Genomic DNA, 19,618 nt, shown 5'->3' with positions numbered 1-19,618 from the left:
ATACCAAACTGGACAATTAAATTAACAGATAACAAAGAACTTGAAAAGAACCCTAAATGTTTAAAATCTACCATCAACACCATAGATACATGCCAAATATAACATTAAGTTAAGGTCTTAATATTTAAATGGTCATTTATTGGGGCCACTGGTCAGTACAGACCTACAACATGTCTTGTAGAGGCTAATGTTAACGTAAGGCTAGACTAATTTTATCGAGCCAGCTACTGGGCTACAACAATAGCATGCAAGTTCTTTTCTGGATAGCAAGCTAATATATAGCTAGGCGCTAGCTGCAATTTTAATAACTGACGCAAACGTTACTGTGTAGCTAGCAGAGTTTTAGTGAACTACTTTTCGGCCACTTGAAAGAGAGCTAAACAGTTCACTTTCTTTGTTGTCTTAGATGTCACTTAGATAGTTGTCTCTCAGTTTTCAAAAACAGTTTGGAAAAATGAGCAGAACTGTCACAACTTACCTGTCCCGCAGATGAGCGAACATGTTGGAGGTGTTCCCGTGTTTCGCTGCCATATTTCTGCCACATGTTTTACATGAAGGGAAACCAACTCCGAACAACAATCCCTCTGCATTTTAATGAAAACCAAAATACTTCCACACTTCCAACTTAACCCTATTACAATCCCAATTCTCAAAAAGTTGGAACAGTATGAAAAATGCTAGTAAAAAGGAGTGATTTGTAAGTTATAATCACCCTTTGTGAGATTGAAAGCACTGCAGCTACACATTATATTATGGTTTTTTTATGTACAGTCATTTCAAATCAGATGATTGCAACACACTCCAAAAAAGCTGGGACAGTCGAATGTTTACCACTGTGAAACATCAACATTTCTTCTAATAACACTTATTAAGTATTTAGGCACTGAAGACTCAAGTTTAAGTTTAGAAAGTGGAATTTTCCCTCATTCACCCATTATGCAGGTCTTCAGCTGCACAATTGTACGGGGTCTTCGTTGCCGTATTGTGCGCTTCATAAAGCACCACACATTCTCAAATGGAGATGGTCAGGACTGCAGGCAGGCCAATCTAGCACCCACACTCTCTGTTTATTTGGCCAATATGTGGTTTGAAGTTGTCCTGCTGAAAATGCCAGGATGTCCCTGGTAAAGACAGTGCTGGATGGCAGTATATGCTGCTCCAAAATGTGTACATATCTGTCTGCATTCATGGTGCCCTCATCTCAACTGATAGGGCATTGCACTTGCGATGCAAAGGATCGGGGTACGAGTCCTGAAGAGCACATCCGTCAACACGTGAGCCGAAAGTGTCTTAGAAGCACCATTTCAGCAATAGCTCTTTTATCTCACATTTGCTTTCTATGTCACTATTGGTTAGGTTGAGGGTATGGAGGGAGGTTTTGTTCATTTAAAAGTGAAACTGTTTTGGAGAAAATGTTAATCACTTGTCACCACACTGAATATTTCACATCAGAACTGCTGCCATACGTGTTGGCTAATGAACCACGTAATGCCAATTTGCAAAAATGCAGTCACAATTTTCATAGTTTTGTTCTGTTCTTGACAATTGTTGCTTGTCAGATTGTACAGTGTAACCTCAGTGAGAGCCTCTAGGACTTCGTCAGAGGCTAATATTAGCCTAATCACAAAGGTGATTAATCAGCCGTGCATGTCGAACAAAGCAATCCAAAACTGCCAATTTCCCAATTACAGTTCCCAAAATATATCTCTTTGACGGCAGAATCATGGCAAAAATCGTACAGTGTGCACCCTGCTTTTCTAGAATAAATGTCAGTTGTGTAGTTGTTAATGGCCAATCAGACATACAATAATGGATGTTTAGATTCACTTAATCTTAAATACTCTGACATGAATAACGGCACGAGCAAAATATTTAGCTGTTGCTAATCTGTGGATAAGGCTCATGAGAGCTGGAAATGTAATGTCTTCCTGTATTAATTGAAAGCCAGGCATCTCGGTATCTGTCAGTGATGCTGTAACTGGTCGTTTCACTGGCAGTGGAACATTAGACCAGTATTGAATTAGACCATCTCAATCAGACCAGCTGCTCTAGTGCAGCCAGTTTTTGAGTTTTGTGTTTCCTGCTTAAAAAGTGGAGGGAAACTATTCACCTTAAGTCTTAAATTTCCTAAGTCTACCTCTATCAGGAAGCTTCATTCTGCACTGTAGTATCATGGTAGTGTGTGTTGCATAATGCTGTTTATTTGAAATATGCGACATAATACATCCGAGCATGTTTTTTAGATTCATCGCCATGAATTAGGCCTAAAAGAAATCTGCAGTGTGTGTGAGCCCCAGCTCTGTGAGTTCAGCTCTGGACTGCTAATGTGATCTGTTCCTCTGAGCACTGACATGGTTTGGAATATAATAACCTGCATTAACACTAATGCGATGCATATATGCATTCTGAATTTGGGTTAAGTGGACATCTGCGACCAGAGAGTTGAAAACGGAAAACTAGGTTACTGCATACTTTGCTGTTTTTTGTTTTGTTTTTTGTTTTTTTGTTTTTTAGTTTATAGGACTGTGTTGGTCAAAAAATACATTTATAAGTAAAATCAAGGTTTTTGGATAAGACCTTAATTTTTTAATTATTAAATTGTCTTCAGCAGGCGTTATGCATGTGCGGAAGCATTATGTTTTCATTGGTAGACACCAATTCAGTGCATTTGATAATTTGGGTTGTTGACTAGTGGTCGACCGGTATGGATTTTTCAATGGCCGATACCGATATCTAGAGAGCAGGATGGCTGATAGCCGATATAAATGCTGATAAACATAATACAACAGCAAATCAGATGTGCGAAATTTTTTTTTTTAAAGTGAAACAAACACTTATGCGACATATATATATATATATTTACTCTAAATTGCATAAACATGAGAAGGAAAAAACAGAAAGTGTTAGAAAATATCCAGACAAATCTATTGCCATGGTGGATGGCGTGAAGCCTCCACACGCGCTATGTCTCCGTGGCAACGCGCTCAACAAGCCACGTGATAAGATGCGCGGGTTGATGGTTTCAGACGCGGAGACAACTGGGATTCGTCCTCCGCCACCCGGATTGAGTCACAAATCACTACGCGACCACGAGGACTGTTGTAGCATGAAGCATTTGCCCTTGTTTCCATTGATCATGGTATAAATAAAGGCACATCCTCTCCAGAATCTACACCCCTGAATAGTTCTGTTAATAGACCGTTGGACAGACCTTTGCTTTCACGACAGAACAGCCCTTTAAAAATAAATATTTGACCTCATCACTTATTTAGAGTGTTTTCTTCAAAGTAGTTTAATTGTGCTGTTCTATAGTTAATTGCCTCTACTCGGATGGTAATGAGGCTTCTTACTGAAACTTTCTGTCTAGACAGATCTGTCATTAACACAGACACTAAAAACAGTTTTACTGAATGTTAGGTGTATTTTAAGTTCCCTGGGAAGGTAATAACAGTCCCTCCCTGATGTATTCAAAGAGTTTTATGTTAAGGCGTTCTGGATGCAAGAGTGCAGATTCTTGCCTTCAGGTGCCGATTAAGCTGCTCTTGATGCTAATACTGACCCTTGTTATCATCACCTGCCATTAACTGTTCACTAATGAACAGATTTAGGTTCCATACTGGACTTTGAGATGCGGATTATGCTATATGAAATGGTCTATCGACTATTAATGCATTCTCATTTGTGTTTTTGAATGGGTCATGATCTTTATCTGTGGATCTCTAGGGTCAGTGTGTATATCATCACTGTTATGTGCACAATGCTGGCCTGACATTACACACTAACACACAGTGTGTTTGCAGGACTCCCCTGTGTCCTGTGGGTGTGTTCTGTTTGTCCTTTGTGTTTTTTCATGCTTATACTAGAAGGTGTCCCTCAGTTTTTACAACATTTCTTCCATCTAAACTGTGATCTGTGTTTTGCTAAAGAAGCCAAAGGATTGTAATATCTGTAGTTTAATTAGGCTAATACTAATAGCAAGGTCAAGATTTGGTCAGGGTTTGGTGTACAGGGTACAGCTGGAGGTTCAGGTCAGAATGGGTCAGGATGTTTGGGGGGATTAAACTGGACATTATCATCTCTTGAGTACTGAGCCTTTAATATAATAGCCAGACGCCGCCTATACATAATATAGTAGGTGCTTTGGGACATCTGGTGGACATTCCCTCCACCCCCACTTTCCCCCGAAACCTGTGAGTACCAGCATCAGTAGCACATGCAGACCAAAACATTTTGTCTTTAAAGGGACTTCTACATTATCCATAGTAGAGGTAGACCAATATATCGGTTTTACCGATTAATCGGTTCCAGTAGTTGCTTTTCGGAACTGTCGATTATCGGACAAATATTATGCTGATAGTGACCCCGCGGCCCCCACGTACACATGCGTAGACCATGTAATTTGGCTTTGGTAAACGCAACGCATAATTTAAAATTTATTTTAAACTGACTGATCTCAGTTCGGAAGACTCTGGGCTGTCAGTAAAGGGTTACATTTTCATGTGTCAAAACAACATGGCGCCGACCACAGCGGAGTTTGTCTTTGGGAGAAACTCCAACAGAACTACATCTGGTAAGAAACCCAATAAAGTTTTTACATCGAAACCTGTTTGAGTCAAAAGATCAGAGTCTCTAGTTTCATCCAATATGCCATTTTTAAAATTTGAGTGATTTATTGCGAAACGCCACGCTGATGAACATAATGTACACTGTGTACTTTAGCACTATTTCCTTAGAAATCCTATAATTTCAGTGCATTATCACTTTAAGAATCAATGGGTTCATCCAAAAGCTGATAAATGTTGCTTTCAGAGGCTTTATATGGAGCTAGGATGAAAATAAGGTGCATTTTGAACTGTTCTGAATCCATTACCAGTGCTGATTGGGGAGCAAGGGAGCATCCTATAGCTCTCTATGCAGTTAAGTGCATTCACTCCTAAAATTTGATCAAAAGTTCAGTTTCAGGCTGCAGATGACGTTTGGATCACTCAACATGTTTGACAGACATGTGACAATGATAATCAGTACATAGATTCAGAATTTATAATGTATCATTTTATTTTAACATGGTTGTCAGTGATTGGATGATGCTGGACATTACTTTGAATCAGAATTAATTATGCTAATTTATGATGTAATGTCTGTAACATCTCAGAAACATGAATAATCAACACTCCTGGAAACATAATAAAAATGGGACTTTCTTTAACTTGGTATTATTTAAAACTTTGCAACTTAGTCCCGCATCAATATTTATGAAAACTATTTGCTCTAGAATTTTTATTTATTGCATGTTTAGTAGGTTCTACTAGTTACAAATCAAAAAATGCAAAATAGTCCACACAGCAGATCACACTCGGGCCTCAGGAGGTTAAAAACCCATCGTTATTGGCCTTTTCCACCACCTTAGTTATCGATTAAGGCAAAGTCCACTATCAATTGACCTTTAATCTGTTGCACTTTTACCTTATAAGTCCACTTATAATTTTACATTTTAAATAAATAAAAACTCTGTGTGCCAGTTTTCCTCTGATCCTCTGATTTTCAGTCATCCTTGACATGATCCCTTTAAATGCCTCTTTCAGTAGGCTATGTCACAAGTCTTGAACAGTGTGTTTGAGTGAGATATCAGGGTTCTTTGTCACCATTGTGACTGACCGTATATGTCACACATATGCCTTCAGTTGCCATCCATCCATTCCTGACATGACTGTCTGACTCTATCGCCTGCAGGAACTTAAACCCCAGAGTCATAACCATGGCTACACCGAGAGTGTTAGCCGCAAGAGCCATGTGGATGACTACAGCACCTGGGACATCGTCAAAGCCACTCAGTGAGTGTGTATACACACAAACACACTCAAAGCATGACTATTTCCTTAAAGGGATGGCTCATGTCTGTCCACACTGTGTTTTGTATCTGTGCTGTGACTTTCTGGAGATTTTAACATTACATTTCAGACTTTGCTGCATATGTTGGCAAAATGTATTATCAGTCCTCTGAATGTACACAGTGTGATTTGTAATATATATGTGTTTGTAAGCACTAACTGTGTTTATGATGTATTCTGGTGACCTTGTACGACTCATCCACTATCAAACATCAAATACATCAAAAGGGATAAGGTTCAGTCAGCAAACTAATTCAGGGTGATACAAGACCACTCTTCTTTCCTGAGAGGGTTAATTTTGCAATAACATACATTATGTGCTGCTTATTACATCCTTGCTACTTACGAAATTAATTGAAACATGTATTTAAGTTGAAATGATTGTATTATGCAAGTATAAAGAGAGCATGGAGTGATATGAGACATTAAACTAGCACAGCTACTACATGCAGGAAATCAGTTTCCAGGGACAGCGGCCGATTACACAGTTTAGCAGTCATTAAACACAAACATTTGACTGCAGAATGCCACACTTGACCTATCAGAATGCAGTGTGTCTCATGTCTCGGTGTGTCTCATGTCATGATTGCCTTTACCTTGTGACTTAGGTGTTTACTCCAGTTAATTAGTACTTGATTGGTTTTATAGTTTCATTTGAACTGTTTTTGTGCAGGTACGGGATATTCGAGCGCTGTCGTGAGCTGGTGGAGGCCGGGTATGACGTGCGTCAACCAGATAAAGAAAATGTCACACTCCTACACTGGGCGGCAATAAACAACCGCGTCGACCTGGTCAAGTACGTCTCTCTTGGATCTGACAGTTTTCCCAGTTAGATTTTTTTTTTTTTTCTCTTGTTACAATTAAGACACACAGAGGAAGAGAGAGAGTAATTACACTCAGAGTGCTGAAAAAGAAAAGCAGCACAATCAGACAGCACAGACTGAAATTGTTGCAATTGTGTGTGGGCACATGCATGTCCTCATCTTGGGGGTGGAGATTTGCAACACACGCTGTAGTTGTGCATTTTAGCTTCTCTTTTGCAACTGATGATTAACTGTGAGAAGTGTTCATTTTCACAGTTTTTATTTCAGTACATTTTTGTCTTTTGATGAAAATGTCCTTTAAATTTAGTCAATGTTTTATGTCAAATTCATTCATTTTTGTCAATTTTACCTTTACTAAAATGGCATATAATTTTAGTCACCAAAAACAACATATTTTAGTTGTTGATAATGTACAAAATGACAAAACCATGCATCAAACTGTTGAAGAACAAACTTCGACCAAATATTCAAATATTTTGAAAAGATTTCTGTGATTTAATATTTGACTGATCCCTCTGAATGCAGTTGATGCAGTTTCTTTTACACTTCCTGAAACTTCATTAAAATTTTTCCTCACTTCCTGTAGATAAAATTGACATATATAAATTTCCGGGAGGTACACGCTCGACTGCACATCCTAGCACAGAAACTGATTGTGTGGAGCAGTGCACGGTTACTCATTACGTGCGCTGCATGTCCCGGGCATAATAAATACAGGAGCGGATTTACTGTATGGAGAATGAAGACTTCACCCGTAAGCGGTGAGCCAAGTGTGGGAGAGATACGGGCAAGCTGCCAAACGGTATCTCTTCACAGTGCCTGAAAATGCTCACTTGCTGTCATCTGAACCAATTTAAAAATGAAACTTCGCGAGAGAGACTGAGAAGGACCTGGCTGTTCAGCAAGCTGTAGTCAGGTATACTTGTAGTGACTGAATGACAGCCTGAGAAAATAATAGTTTTGAGATTTTAAACTTTAGGAAATTAAACCTTAGCATTCAGTTTGTTTTATATCTTTATGTATATTGTCTAATAATGCTTTGGCAATGTACACTTAGTTTTTTCTTGCCAATAAAGCTTGATATAAATTGAATCTGCCCATTTGATCCTATTATTTAAAGTCCACTTGAAAACGGCAGAACTGCCCAACTTTTTTTTTGTTTATTTTTTTATCCCCTTTTTCTCCCAGTTTGGATTGCCCAATTCCCACTACTTAGTAGGTCCTCGTGGTGGCGCGGTTACTCACCTCAATCCGGGTGACAGAGGACAAGTCTCAGTTGCCTCCGCTTCTGAGACAGTCAGTCTGCGCATTTTATCACGTGACTCGTTGTGCATGACACTGCAGAGACTCGCAGCGTGTGGAGGCTCATGCTACTCTCTGCGATCTACGCACAATTTACCACACGCCCCATTGAGAGCGAGAACCACTAATCGTGACCACGAGGAGGTTACCCCATGAGACTCTACCCTCTCTAGCAACCGGGCCAATTTGGTTGCTTAGGAGACCTGACTGGAGTCACTCAGCACACCCTGGGATTCGAACTCACGACTCTAGGGGTGGTAGTCAGCGTCAATACTAGCTGAGCTACCCAGACCCCATATGATTATAGTTTTTAAATGTTTGTTATAATCACAATTAATCACAGAAAACTGTGTCAATTTAATTAGTTAAACATTTTTAATTGACTCAAAGCCCTATTTCAGACATATAAAAAATTATATATTTTTTATATGTAAGATTAAACAACATGAGAAAACGGTCCTGAAAACCTGAGCTCCTGAAATAGTAGCATATAATGAATGTACTGAAGTATTAGCTACTTTTAGAAGTTACTCTGTTTTGAATTCCTCACGTTTAGACAGTTCAGGATATTGCGTTATGTGTGGCACATTTAAAGGAAGCAGTGTATTCACAAAACAAGTTACACATTTTGACTAGAACTTAACTTGGTTCAAGTTCACCTGCTCATTGGCTTCATTGTCTGCGCAGATATTACCTTTATGTTGTGGATATAGCTGCTTAATTTAGCATATATATATATATATATATATATATATATATATATATATATATATATATATATATATATATATATACACAGGTGCATCTCAATAAATTAGAATGTCGTGGAAAAGTTCATTTATTTCAGTAATTCAACTCAAATTGTGAAACTCGTGTATTAAATAAATTCAATGCACACAGACTGAAGTAGTTTAAGTCTTTGGTTCTTTTAATTGTGATGATTTTGGCTCACATTTAACAAAAACCCACCAATTCACTATCTCAAAAAATTAGAATATGGTGACATGCCAATCAGCTAATCAACTCAAAACACCTGCAAAGGTTTCCTGAGCCTTCAAAATGGTCTCTCAGTTTGGTTCACTAGGCTACAAAATCATGGGGAAGACTGCTGATCTGACAGTTGTCCAGAAGACAATCATTGACACCCTTCACAAGGAGGGTAAGCCACAAACATTCATTGCCAAAGAAGCTGGCTGTTCACAGAGTGCTGTATCCAAGCATGTTAACAGAAAGTTGAGTGGAAGGAAAAAGTGTGGAAGAAAAAGATGCACAACCAACCGAGAGAACCGCAGCCTTATGAGGATTGTCAAGCAAAATCGATTCAAGAATTTGGGTGAACATCACAAGGAATGGACTGAGGCTGGGGTCAAGGCATCAAGAGCCACCACACACAGACGTGTCAAGGAATTTGGCTACAGTTGTCGTATTCCTCTTGTTAAGCCACTCCTGAACCACAGACAACATCAGAGGCGTCTTACCTGGGCTAAGGAGAAGAACTGGACTGTTGCCCAGTGTTCCAAAGTCCTCTTTTCAGATGAGAGCAAGTTTTGTATTTCATTTGGAAACCAAGATCCTAGAGTCTGGAGGAAGGGTGGAGAAGCTCATAGCCCAAGTTGCTTGAAGTCCAGTGTTAAGTTTCCACAGTCTGTGATGATTTGGGGTGCAATGTCATCTGCTGGTGTTGGTCCATTGTGTTTTTTGCAAACCAAAGTCACTGCACCCGTTTACCAAGAAATGTTGGAGCACTTCATGCTTCCTTCTGCTGACCAGCTTTTTAAAGATGCTGATTTCATTTTCCAGCAGGATTTGGCACCTGCCCACACTGCCAAAAGCACCAAAAGTTGGTTAAATGACCATGGTGTTGGTGTGCTTGACTGGCCAGCAAACTCACCAGACCTGAACCCCATAGAGAATCTATGGGGTATTGTCAAGAGGAAAATGAGAAACAAGAGACCAAAAAAATGCAGATGAGCTGAAGGCCACTGTCAAAGAAACCTGGGTTTCCATACCACCTCAGCAGTGCCACAAACTGATCACCTCCATGCCACGCCGAATTGAGGCAGTAATTAAAGCAAAAAGAGCCCCTACCAAGTATTGAGTACATATACAGTAAATGAACATACTTTCCAGAAGGCCAACAATTCACTAAAATTGTTTTTTTATTGGTCTTATGATGTATTCTAATTTTTTGAGATAGTGAATTGGTGGGTTTTTGTTAAATGTGAGCCAAAATCATCACAATTAAAAGAACCAAAGACTTAAACTACTTCAGTCTGTGTGCATTGAATTTATTTAATACACGAGTTTCACAATTTGAGTTGAATTACTGAAATAAATGAACTTTTCCACGACATTCTAATTTATTGAGATGCACCTGTATGTATGTGTGTGTATGTATGTATATATATATATATATATATATATATATATATATATATATATACTTTATTTCAATCAATTCTTTCTAGATTTTTCATTTAAAAAAAAAAAAAATATTTAAAACCTTTTTTTTTTTTCTCATCATATTTTCGTCAACAGTATGTTTTTATTAAAACCGTTTGATTGTTATTTTCGTCAGTTATTCCGTTGACCAGATTAACACTGACTGTGAGGTCAACACTGGATGGTCAAGTGTTTTTCTGAATGTTTTGTATGTTTACAGGTACTACATATCTAAAGGTGCAATAGTGGACCAGCTGGGAGGAGATCTCAATTCAACACCACTGCACTGGGCCACAAGGTGACATGCTAGTTTTGTGTGTGCTTCTGGCTAGTGTGATATTTTATTATTGCATTCAATAGGAGGTGTGTTGTCTCTTTCTCATCTGAGATCAGTCTGCTCTCTTTCTCTGTCTCAGACAGGGCCACCTATCCATGGTGGTGCAGTTAATGAAGTATGGCGCAGATCCGTCTCTGATTGACGGCGAAGGCTGCAGTTGTGTTCACCTGGCTGCTCAGTTTGGACACACCTCAATAGTGGCATATCTAATTGCCAAGGGACAGGTACAACAAAATTCCTGGCAATCAGAACATATTTGATGTTTAATACACAGTACAATAATGTGCTATAAGATTTTTGACAAAGTAGAAACCAAGCAGCCAACAAAATATTATCAGCTGTGGCTGATTAAGACAAACACTCTTCTGAATGTATATCAGCACTAATTAAGATATTTCCCCACACGATTCTTGATGTATATTGTGAGTTTTCAACCTGCAGGGGGCATATGTGACATTTCTATCCACAGATGCTTGACCTATACAATGCCACAGTTACTTAAAGTTCAGAAAATAAATATTACATGTAGCCGCTGTTGTATTCTGTATTTAATCTCAATCTGTTCTTGCTTTGAAATCTTTGTTCTAATCCTCCAGGATGTTGATATGATGGATCAGAATGGCATGACCCCTTTGATGTGGGCAGCTTATCGAACACATAGGTGTGTTTCCAAAGAGAATGTATTCTTTCACAGTTGTGAAATGTAAAGCTAATATGTCTTGTGTTACACTGCAGTGTTGACCCGACACGGCTGCTGCTGACGTTTAACGTGTCTGTGAATCTGGGTGATAAATATCATAAGAACACGGCTCTGCACTGGGCAGTACTGGCAGGAAACACAACAGTCATCAGTCTGCTGCTGGATGCCAATACTAATGTAGATGCACAGAACATCAAGGTAAAGTCCAGATGATTGCTGTGAGGAGTGAGGCACTGATGTGATGAGTGTAGATATCTAATAACATATGTCATTTGTAGGGCATGCTGAGTGACTCCAGCCAGGTCTCCTAAGCAACCAAATTGGCCCGGTTGCTAGGGAGGGTAGAGTCACATGGGGTAACCTCCTCGTGGTCGCTATAATGTGGTTTGTTCTCGGTGGTGCGCATGGTGAATTGAGCGTGGTTGCCGCGGTGGATGGCGTGAAGCCTCTACACGCACTATGTCTCCGTGGCAACGCGCTCAACAAGCCACGTGATAAGATGCGCGGGTTGACTGTCTCGGACGCGGAGGCAACTGGGATTCGTCCTTCGCCACCCGAACTGAGGTGAATCACTATGCGACCACGAGGACTTAGAGCGCATTGGGAATTGGGCATTCCAAATTGGGTGAAAAAGGGGAAAAATACAAAAAAAAAACAAAAAACATATGTCATTTGTGTCAGGGGGAGACGCCGCTGGATTTGGCCAAACAGAGGAAGAATGTGTGGATGATCAACCATTTACAGGAGGCCAGACAGGCCAAAGGTTACGACAGCCCGTCGTACCTGAAACGACTCAAAATGGACAAGGTAAAGTAGCCAAAATACTTTGTCCTGAATGTTGAATCAAAATGACATATGATATAAAATCTAAATAATCTTAATAAATGTCCTATGTTTTCAGCGATCACGTAATCCAGTCATAAAAAAACGGAATTAACTATGAAACATGGAATTTCGCAGAATTTTACAAATTTGGGATAAAATTACACAATTATATTTAACTACGAAAAATCATGCAATTAAACATTTCAGTCTACTTTGTGCACTACTGATCTTATATTTAAGCAAGGGAGCTGTTATACTGAATATTAGTTTTCATCAATGTTTTCGTTTTGTGATATTCTATTGTACAGCACTTTACTTGACAAAAAAATCACTTGTGTTGTGCTTTGGAAAACTAATTTTTTTAACCACTCCACAGATTTCCTATTAGCAAACTATAGTTTTGACAAGTCATTTAGGACATCTACTTTGTGCATGACACGAGTAATTTTTCCAACAGTTGTTTACAGACACATTGTTTCACTTTTAATTGACTATATCACAATTCCAGTGGGTCAGAAGTTTACATACGCTAAGTTAACTGTGCCTTTAAGCAGCTTGGAAAATTCCAGAAAATGATGTCAAGCCTTTAGACAATTAGCCAATTAGATTCTGATAGGCTAAATGGCTAACTGGAGTCAATTGGAGGTGTATCTGTGGATGCATTTAAGGCCTACCTTCAAACTCAGTGCCTCTTTGTTTGACATCATGGGAAAATCAAAAGAAATCAGCCAAGACCTCAGAAAAAAATTTTTTGGACCTCCACAATTCTGGTTCATCCTTGGGAGCAATTTCCAAATGCCTGAAGGTACCACATTCACTTGTACAAACAATAGTACACAAGTATAAACACCATGGGACCAGGCAGCCATCATACTGCTCAGGAAGGAGACGCATTCTGTCTCCTAGAGATGAACGTAGTTTGGTGCAAAAAGTGCAAATCAGTTCCAGAACAACAGCAAAGGACCTTGTGAAGATGCTGGAGGAAACAGGTAGACAAGTATCTATATCCACAGTAAAACGAGTCCTATATCGACATAACCTGAAAGGCTGCTCAGCAAGGAAGAAGCCACTGCTCCAAAACCCCTGTAAAAAAGCCAGACTACAGTTTGCAAGTGCACATGGGGACAAAGATCTTACTTTTGGAGAAATGTCCTCTGGTCTAATGAAACAAAAATTTAACTTTTTGGCCATAATGACCATCGTTTTGTTTGGAGGAAAAAGGGTGATCACCATCTCAACCGTGAAGCATGGGGGTGTCAGCATCATGTTGTGGGGGTGCTTTGCTGCAGGAGGTCTGGTGCACTTCACAAAATAGATGGCATCATGAGGAAGGAAAATTATGTGGATATATTGAAGCAACATCTCAAAACATCAGCCATGAAGTTAAAGCTCGGTCGCAAATGGGTCTTCCAAATGGACAATGACCCCAAGCATACCTCCAAAGTTGTTGCAAAATGGCTTAAGGACAACAAAGTCAAGGTATTGGAGTGGCCATCACAAAGCCCTGACCTCAATCCGACAGAACATTTGTGGGCAGAACTGAAAAAGCGTGTGCGAGCAAGGAGGCCTACAAACCTGACTCAGTTACACCAGTTCTGTCTGGAGGAATGGGCCAAAATTCCAGCAACTTATTGTGAGAAGCTTGTGGAAGGCTACCCAAAATGTTTGACACAAGTTAAACAATTTAAAGTCAATGCTACCAAATACTAACAAGTGTATGTAAATGTATGACCCACTGGGAATGTGATGAAAGAAATAAAAGCAGAAATAAATCATTCTCTGTACTATTATTCTGACATCTTAAAATAAAGTAGTGATCCTAACTGACCTAAAACAGGGAATGTTTTCTACGATTAAATGTCAGGAATTGTGAAAAACTGAGTTTAAATGTATTTGGCTTAGGTGTATGTAAACTTCTGACTTCAACTGTATAAAGAAGCACTTTATTTGTAACAAATAAATAATAATTTGATGTTAAATGCAAATAATGCAATGCTTGTGATGATAACATTTAATTAAAATTTCAAACATGATATTTAGAAAAAGTACAAATGAAAAAAAAAAAGCACATTTAAAATATCAAAAGTTTTTCAAAAGAAAATTTAATTTCCTTCAATTTCATAAGACCCAAGCTTATTGTGCACGATTCATCAGTGCACGCTATTCTAAACCAAAAATATATTATATTTTCAAAATCTCTTATCCAAGTATAGTAAATTTCTCCACCTCTGAAGTGACTCTGAAGTGGCAGGAAATAATGTTATCTACTAATATCAATTACAAATGCCTCATTTTGGATGATCCAATCAAATGCTTATTGATTGACAAGATCAAGTTCCCCCCCCCCCCCGAATATTCTGTGAAGCTCAGAAATATGTCATGTTACTGAAGTTAAATACGTGACTGTGTGTGTTTGCAGGAGTTCCGGCAGAAGGTGATGTTGGGAACTCCATTCCTGGTGATTTGGTTGGTGGGGTTCATTGCTGATTTGGACATTGACTCATGGCTTATCAAGGGTGTGATGTATGCAGCAGTGTGGCTCGTCGTGCAGTTCCTCTCAAAGTACATCACACACACTGTTATATCTGTGTGGTTGTGCTAATCTGGCTGTGAGTGAGGGCTGTCATCACTTAAAACGTGTTCTCTTTTCTCTTCTTTCTCTATAGGTCTTTCTTCGATCACTCCATGCATAGTGCTCTTCCTCTGGGCATCTATTTGGCCACCAAGTTCTGGATGTACATCACCTGGTTTTATTGGTTTTGGAATGATATCCTTTTCATGTGCTCCAAGTTCTTACCTCACTTAATTAATGAAATTGATTAAGTTGAGACCAAGAATAGCAGACTGGCACTTTTATTCAAGGCCGATATTAGCCTTTCACCGATATATCGTATCACCGTATATTTTACCAATATGCGTCAATATGAAAACTTTTTTTTTTTTCAGAACATATAATGCAGAAAACAATACTTTAGAATTGTCATAGCGTAGTTTGTCCAGCAGAGTGCGCTCCGACTCCATTGATTACAGAGCTGACTCTGCGCTGATGGTGGTTCTGCAGACAGGGCGGAGTTAAACGGTGTGGATTTGAGCAGTCTCTTCTCATTAAATTGCTAACTAGTTTGTGAAATACATATTGGAAAGTTAATAAAAAATTACCCCATCATTTTATATAACTAATATAACAATAACCCTGTCCCTGACAACCATGTCACTCATGTTTATCACATCTGTTTGCTGTTAGCCAGCTATAGTTTGTCAGTGCAGTAAGTGCTGCCGTATATATTTAGTTTATAAGTAGAGTTACGTCCTACATAAATTTAATGGTGCAATGCTCAAATATTTAGTAGAGCATAAATTGTGACTTAGTGCCCATTTACTTCACAACTAGGCTGAGTTGTAATGTACGTATAGCTGGTGCAACCGGCCCCTGATGTTTATTTAGCTGTTTATTTTATTTATTTTATTCTTTATTTAAATGGTCAGCATTTGACTGATACTAAACAGTACTGATGTTTATTTAGCTATTTATTTTATTTTTATTTATTCTTTATTTTAATGGTCAGCATTTGACTGATACTAAACAGTACTGATGTTTATTTAACTATTTATTTTATTTTTATTTATTCTTTATTTTAATGGTCTGCATCTGACTGATACTAAACAGTACTGATGTTTATTTAGCTATTTTATTTTTATTTATTCTTTATTTAAAAGGTCAGCAACTGACTGATACTAAACAGTACTGATGTTTATTTAGCTATTTATTTTATTTTTATTTATTCTTTATTTAAAAGGTCAGCAACTGACTGATACTAAACAGTACTGATGTTTTATTTAGCTATTTATTTTATTTTAATTTATTCTTTTAAATGTTCAGCATTTGACTGATACTAAACAGTACTGATGTTTATTTAGCTATTTATTTTATTTTTATTTATTCTTTATTTTAATGGTCTGCATCTGACTGATACTAAACAGTACTGATGTTTTATTTAGCTATTTATTTTATTTTAATTTATTCTTTTAAATGTTCAGATTTGACTGATACTAAACAGTACTGATGTTTATTTAGCTATTTATTTTATTTTTATTTATTCTTTATTTAAATGGTCAGCATTTGACTGATACTAAATGTACAGTACTGATTTTTATTTTATTTTATTTATTTTATTCTTTATTTAAATGGTCCGCAACTGACTGATACTAAACAGTACTGATGTTTATTTAACTATTTATTTTATTTTTATTTATTCTTTATTTAAAAGGTCAGCAACTGACTGATACTAAACAGTACTGATGTTTATTTAGCTATTTATTTTATTTTTATTTATTCTTTATTTAAAAGGTCAGCAACTGACTGATACTAAACAGTACTGATGTTTTATTTAGCTATTTATTTTATTTTAATTTATTCTTTTAAATGTTCAGCATTTGACTGATACTAAACAGTACTGATGTTTATTTAGCTATTTATTTTATTTTTATTTATTCTTTATTTTAATGGTCTGCATCTGACTGATACTAAACAGTACTGATGTTTTATTTAGCTATTTATTTTATTTTAATTTATTCTTTTAAATGTTCAGATTTGACTGATACTAAACAGTACTGATGTTTATTTAGCTATTTATTTTATTTTTATTTATTCTTTATTTAAATGGTCAGCATTTGACTGATACTAAACGTACAGTACTGATTTTTATTTTATTTTATTTATTTTATTCTTTATTTAAATGGTCCGCAACTGACTGATACTAAACAGTACTGATGTTTATTTAACTATTTATTTTATTTTTATTTATTCTTTATTTAAAAGGTCAGCAACTGACTGATACTAAACAGTACTGATGTTTATTTAGCTATTTATTTTAATTTATTCTTTATTTTAATGGTCAGCAATTGACTGATACTAAACAGTACTGATGTTTATTTAGCTATTTATTTTATTTTAATTTTTGCTTTATTTTCTCAGTGTTCATTTCTAGAATTTGTTGACAATGTATAATAATAATGTCAAATATTCTTTGATAAAAATATTTAAGAAAGCAGCCTTCTGAGTACCTTTGCATAGTCATATCGGTGCAAAATCGGTGAACAATCAACATAGAAAAGGTCTGTTTTCATTCCAGCTCAAAAATTTGCTATATCGGTCACCATATCGGTAATCGGTGAATTTTCCCTCTCTAATATCAGTATCGGTCTCAAAACGGGCTCTATTGGAGATGCCCCAGAACACTTCATACAGTCTGAACAGTTACCATGATATAAAATGACTTGTGCTGACATAAAAGATTTTGATTGTATCACCCAACCCTAATTTAGTCGGTCTGTCTTGGCCGATTTGCCACAGATTGAGAGAAAGGTGTTGTAACATTATATTGGCACTTTGTACTATAAAGCTCCAGGCAGATATATCCATTTACGACAGGCTTTCTCTAGCTTGACATGGATGTGGCTAAGATTCCATGGAAAATTTAATCAGGAGTGACAATAAATATAGTGAAATTTACACCTTGAGTCATAATATGTGGGTGAGAGTGAGAGAAGCGGGTACAAATACACATCTCTCGATCTATAGCAGAATTTGCTCTGTAACAACACATTTCTGTGTTTATGGCTCTGTCAAACAGTGGAAAATAGGATTTCTTCCCAAAAGTTGAAGTATTTCCTCCTGTCTTAAACACACCACAGTGACTCATGTCTGGATCTGCCTTTTGAGTGAAGCTGTTGAAGTGTGGTTTGTGTGGATCTCTGCTATAATAAGAGGTTTTGGAGTGGTGGTTGTGTGTGTTTAGTGTGCACAGAATAGCCATGTGTCCAGGTGTGTTTCAGCAGACCTCAGGAATAGAAACAAACACTGCAGTTGAAATCAGATCAAGCGCTCTGGGTGGGTCTGTTTCCCCATCGTCTTCATCATGCAACAATAAAGCATCTCCTCTGGGGACTCAGTTCCTGCTTGAGCACAGACGTTTCTGCTGTAATTATTACCCGTGCCGTTTTGGAATAACCCAGCTGTGTCGCATGTTAGAAAAAGCACTGATTCCCTTAAAGGAGAAAGTGACTTTTCCCCCCCTTGTTTCATTAAAATGTTGCGGTTCTGAATTCCACAGAACTGTATGTCTCAATTCATGAAGTCATTTGTCAGATTGTGTTCTGTTTGAACAGGAAGAGAGAAAGTTTGTTTCCCCAAATTTACTACAATTGTCTTGCTATCAGTTGCAAAACTTTAATAAGTTGGAAGTCTTGAGATTTAGAGACTCAACAGGAATACTGGGATAATGTAAACATTATATTTCCACTATCTGTATGACTGTGTTTGGAAACTCCGTTATTGGGACAGTATTTGCTCTGATTTAAGTAAGTTCAGAGTCCGAGACCACATCCACACTTGTCCGTTTTTGTTTAAAAACCTAGTTTTCAGTTTCCTAACATCATGTTTTCAAAAGGATGCAGTAGTAGATTGTGTTTTTTCTAAATGCTCTGTTTTCGGTGGAGGAAAACTTTGTTCTAGTGTGGATGAGAGGCATAAATATGGTGAAATTGTAATGCGTTTTCAAATGAAAACTTGTTTGTGTGTTCATTTTTGTTTGACAACTCCATTTTCAGTTTCCTAACCTCACTGTTCTCCAAAGTATACAGTAGTAGAGAGCGTTTTTTTCGAAACGCTCTGTTTTTGGTGGAGGAAACCGCTGTTCTAGTGCAGAGGAGAGACATAAATATGGTGAAATTTGTATATGATTTCAAACGAAAATGTATTAGTGTGGACATAGCCTGAGGACACCTGCATACTAGTCTATCTTTGTTGGAAAACTCAGTTTTCAGTTGCATAACTTGATAGTTTTCCAAAGTATATGATAACGGAGAGTATTTTCGAAACGCTCTGTTTTCGGATGGAGGAAAAGGCCGTTCTAGTATGGGTGAGAACCGTAAATATAGCAAAATTGTAATGCGTTTTTAAACGAAAACCTATTTATGTCCATTTTTGTTTGACAACTCCTTTTTCAGTTTCCTAACCTCACTGTTCTCCAAAGTATGTGGTAGTAGAGAGTGTTTTTTTCGAAACGCTCTGTTTTTGGTGGAGGAAACCGCTGTTCTAGTGCAGAGGAGAGACGTAAATATGGTGACATTTTTATGTGATTTCAAACAAAAGCGTATTAGTGTGGACATAGCCTGAGGACACCTCCATACTAGTCTATCTTTGTTGGAAAACTCAGTTTTCAGTTGCATAACTTGATTGGTTTCCAAAGTATATGGTAACGGAGAGTATTTTCAGATGGAGGAAAAGGCAGTTCTAGTG

At 37.6% G+C, this 19,618-nt stretch overlaps 1 protein-coding gene across 3 annotated transcripts in view; it reads left to right on the top strand.

Annotated features, from left to right (window-relative positions):
- zdhhc17 (zinc finger DHHC-type palmitoyltransferase 17) overlaps positions 1-19,618 on the top strand; it is a 31,263-nt gene that overhangs the window by 3,753 nt on the left and 7,892 nt on the right. For 2 of the 3 annotated variants that reach the window (XM_051688633.1, XM_051688635.1), the window contains exons 2-10: positions 5,731-5,831; positions 6,562-6,684; positions 10,677-10,754; positions 10,873-11,017; positions 11,390-11,454; positions 11,529-11,691; positions 12,175-12,300; positions 14,738-14,880; positions 14,985-15,087. In XM_051688633.1, coding sequence (XP_051544593.1) covers positions 5,731-5,831; positions 6,562-6,684; positions 10,677-10,754; positions 10,873-11,017; positions 11,390-11,454; positions 11,529-11,691; positions 12,175-12,300; positions 14,738-14,880; positions 14,985-15,087 — 1,047 coding nt within the window. The remainder of the gene's footprint in view (positions 1-5,730; positions 5,832-6,561; positions 6,685-10,676; positions 10,755-10,872; positions 11,018-11,389; positions 11,455-11,528; positions 11,692-12,174; positions 12,301-14,737; positions 14,881-14,984; positions 15,088-19,618) is intronic. The other variant, XM_051688634.1, reaches the window with a different exon arrangement.

The sequence above is a fragment of the Myxocyprinus asiaticus genome, chromosome 45 (genome assembly GCF_019703515.2).
Source record: "Myxocyprinus asiaticus isolate MX2 ecotype Aquarium Trade chromosome 45, UBuf_Myxa_2, whole genome shotgun sequence".
NCBI lineage: Eukaryota > Metazoa > Chordata > Actinopteri > Cypriniformes > Catostomidae > Myxocyprinus > Myxocyprinus asiaticus.
Note: the sequence above shows the minus strand (reverse complement) of the source record. Positions and strands in the feature narration are given on the sequence as shown.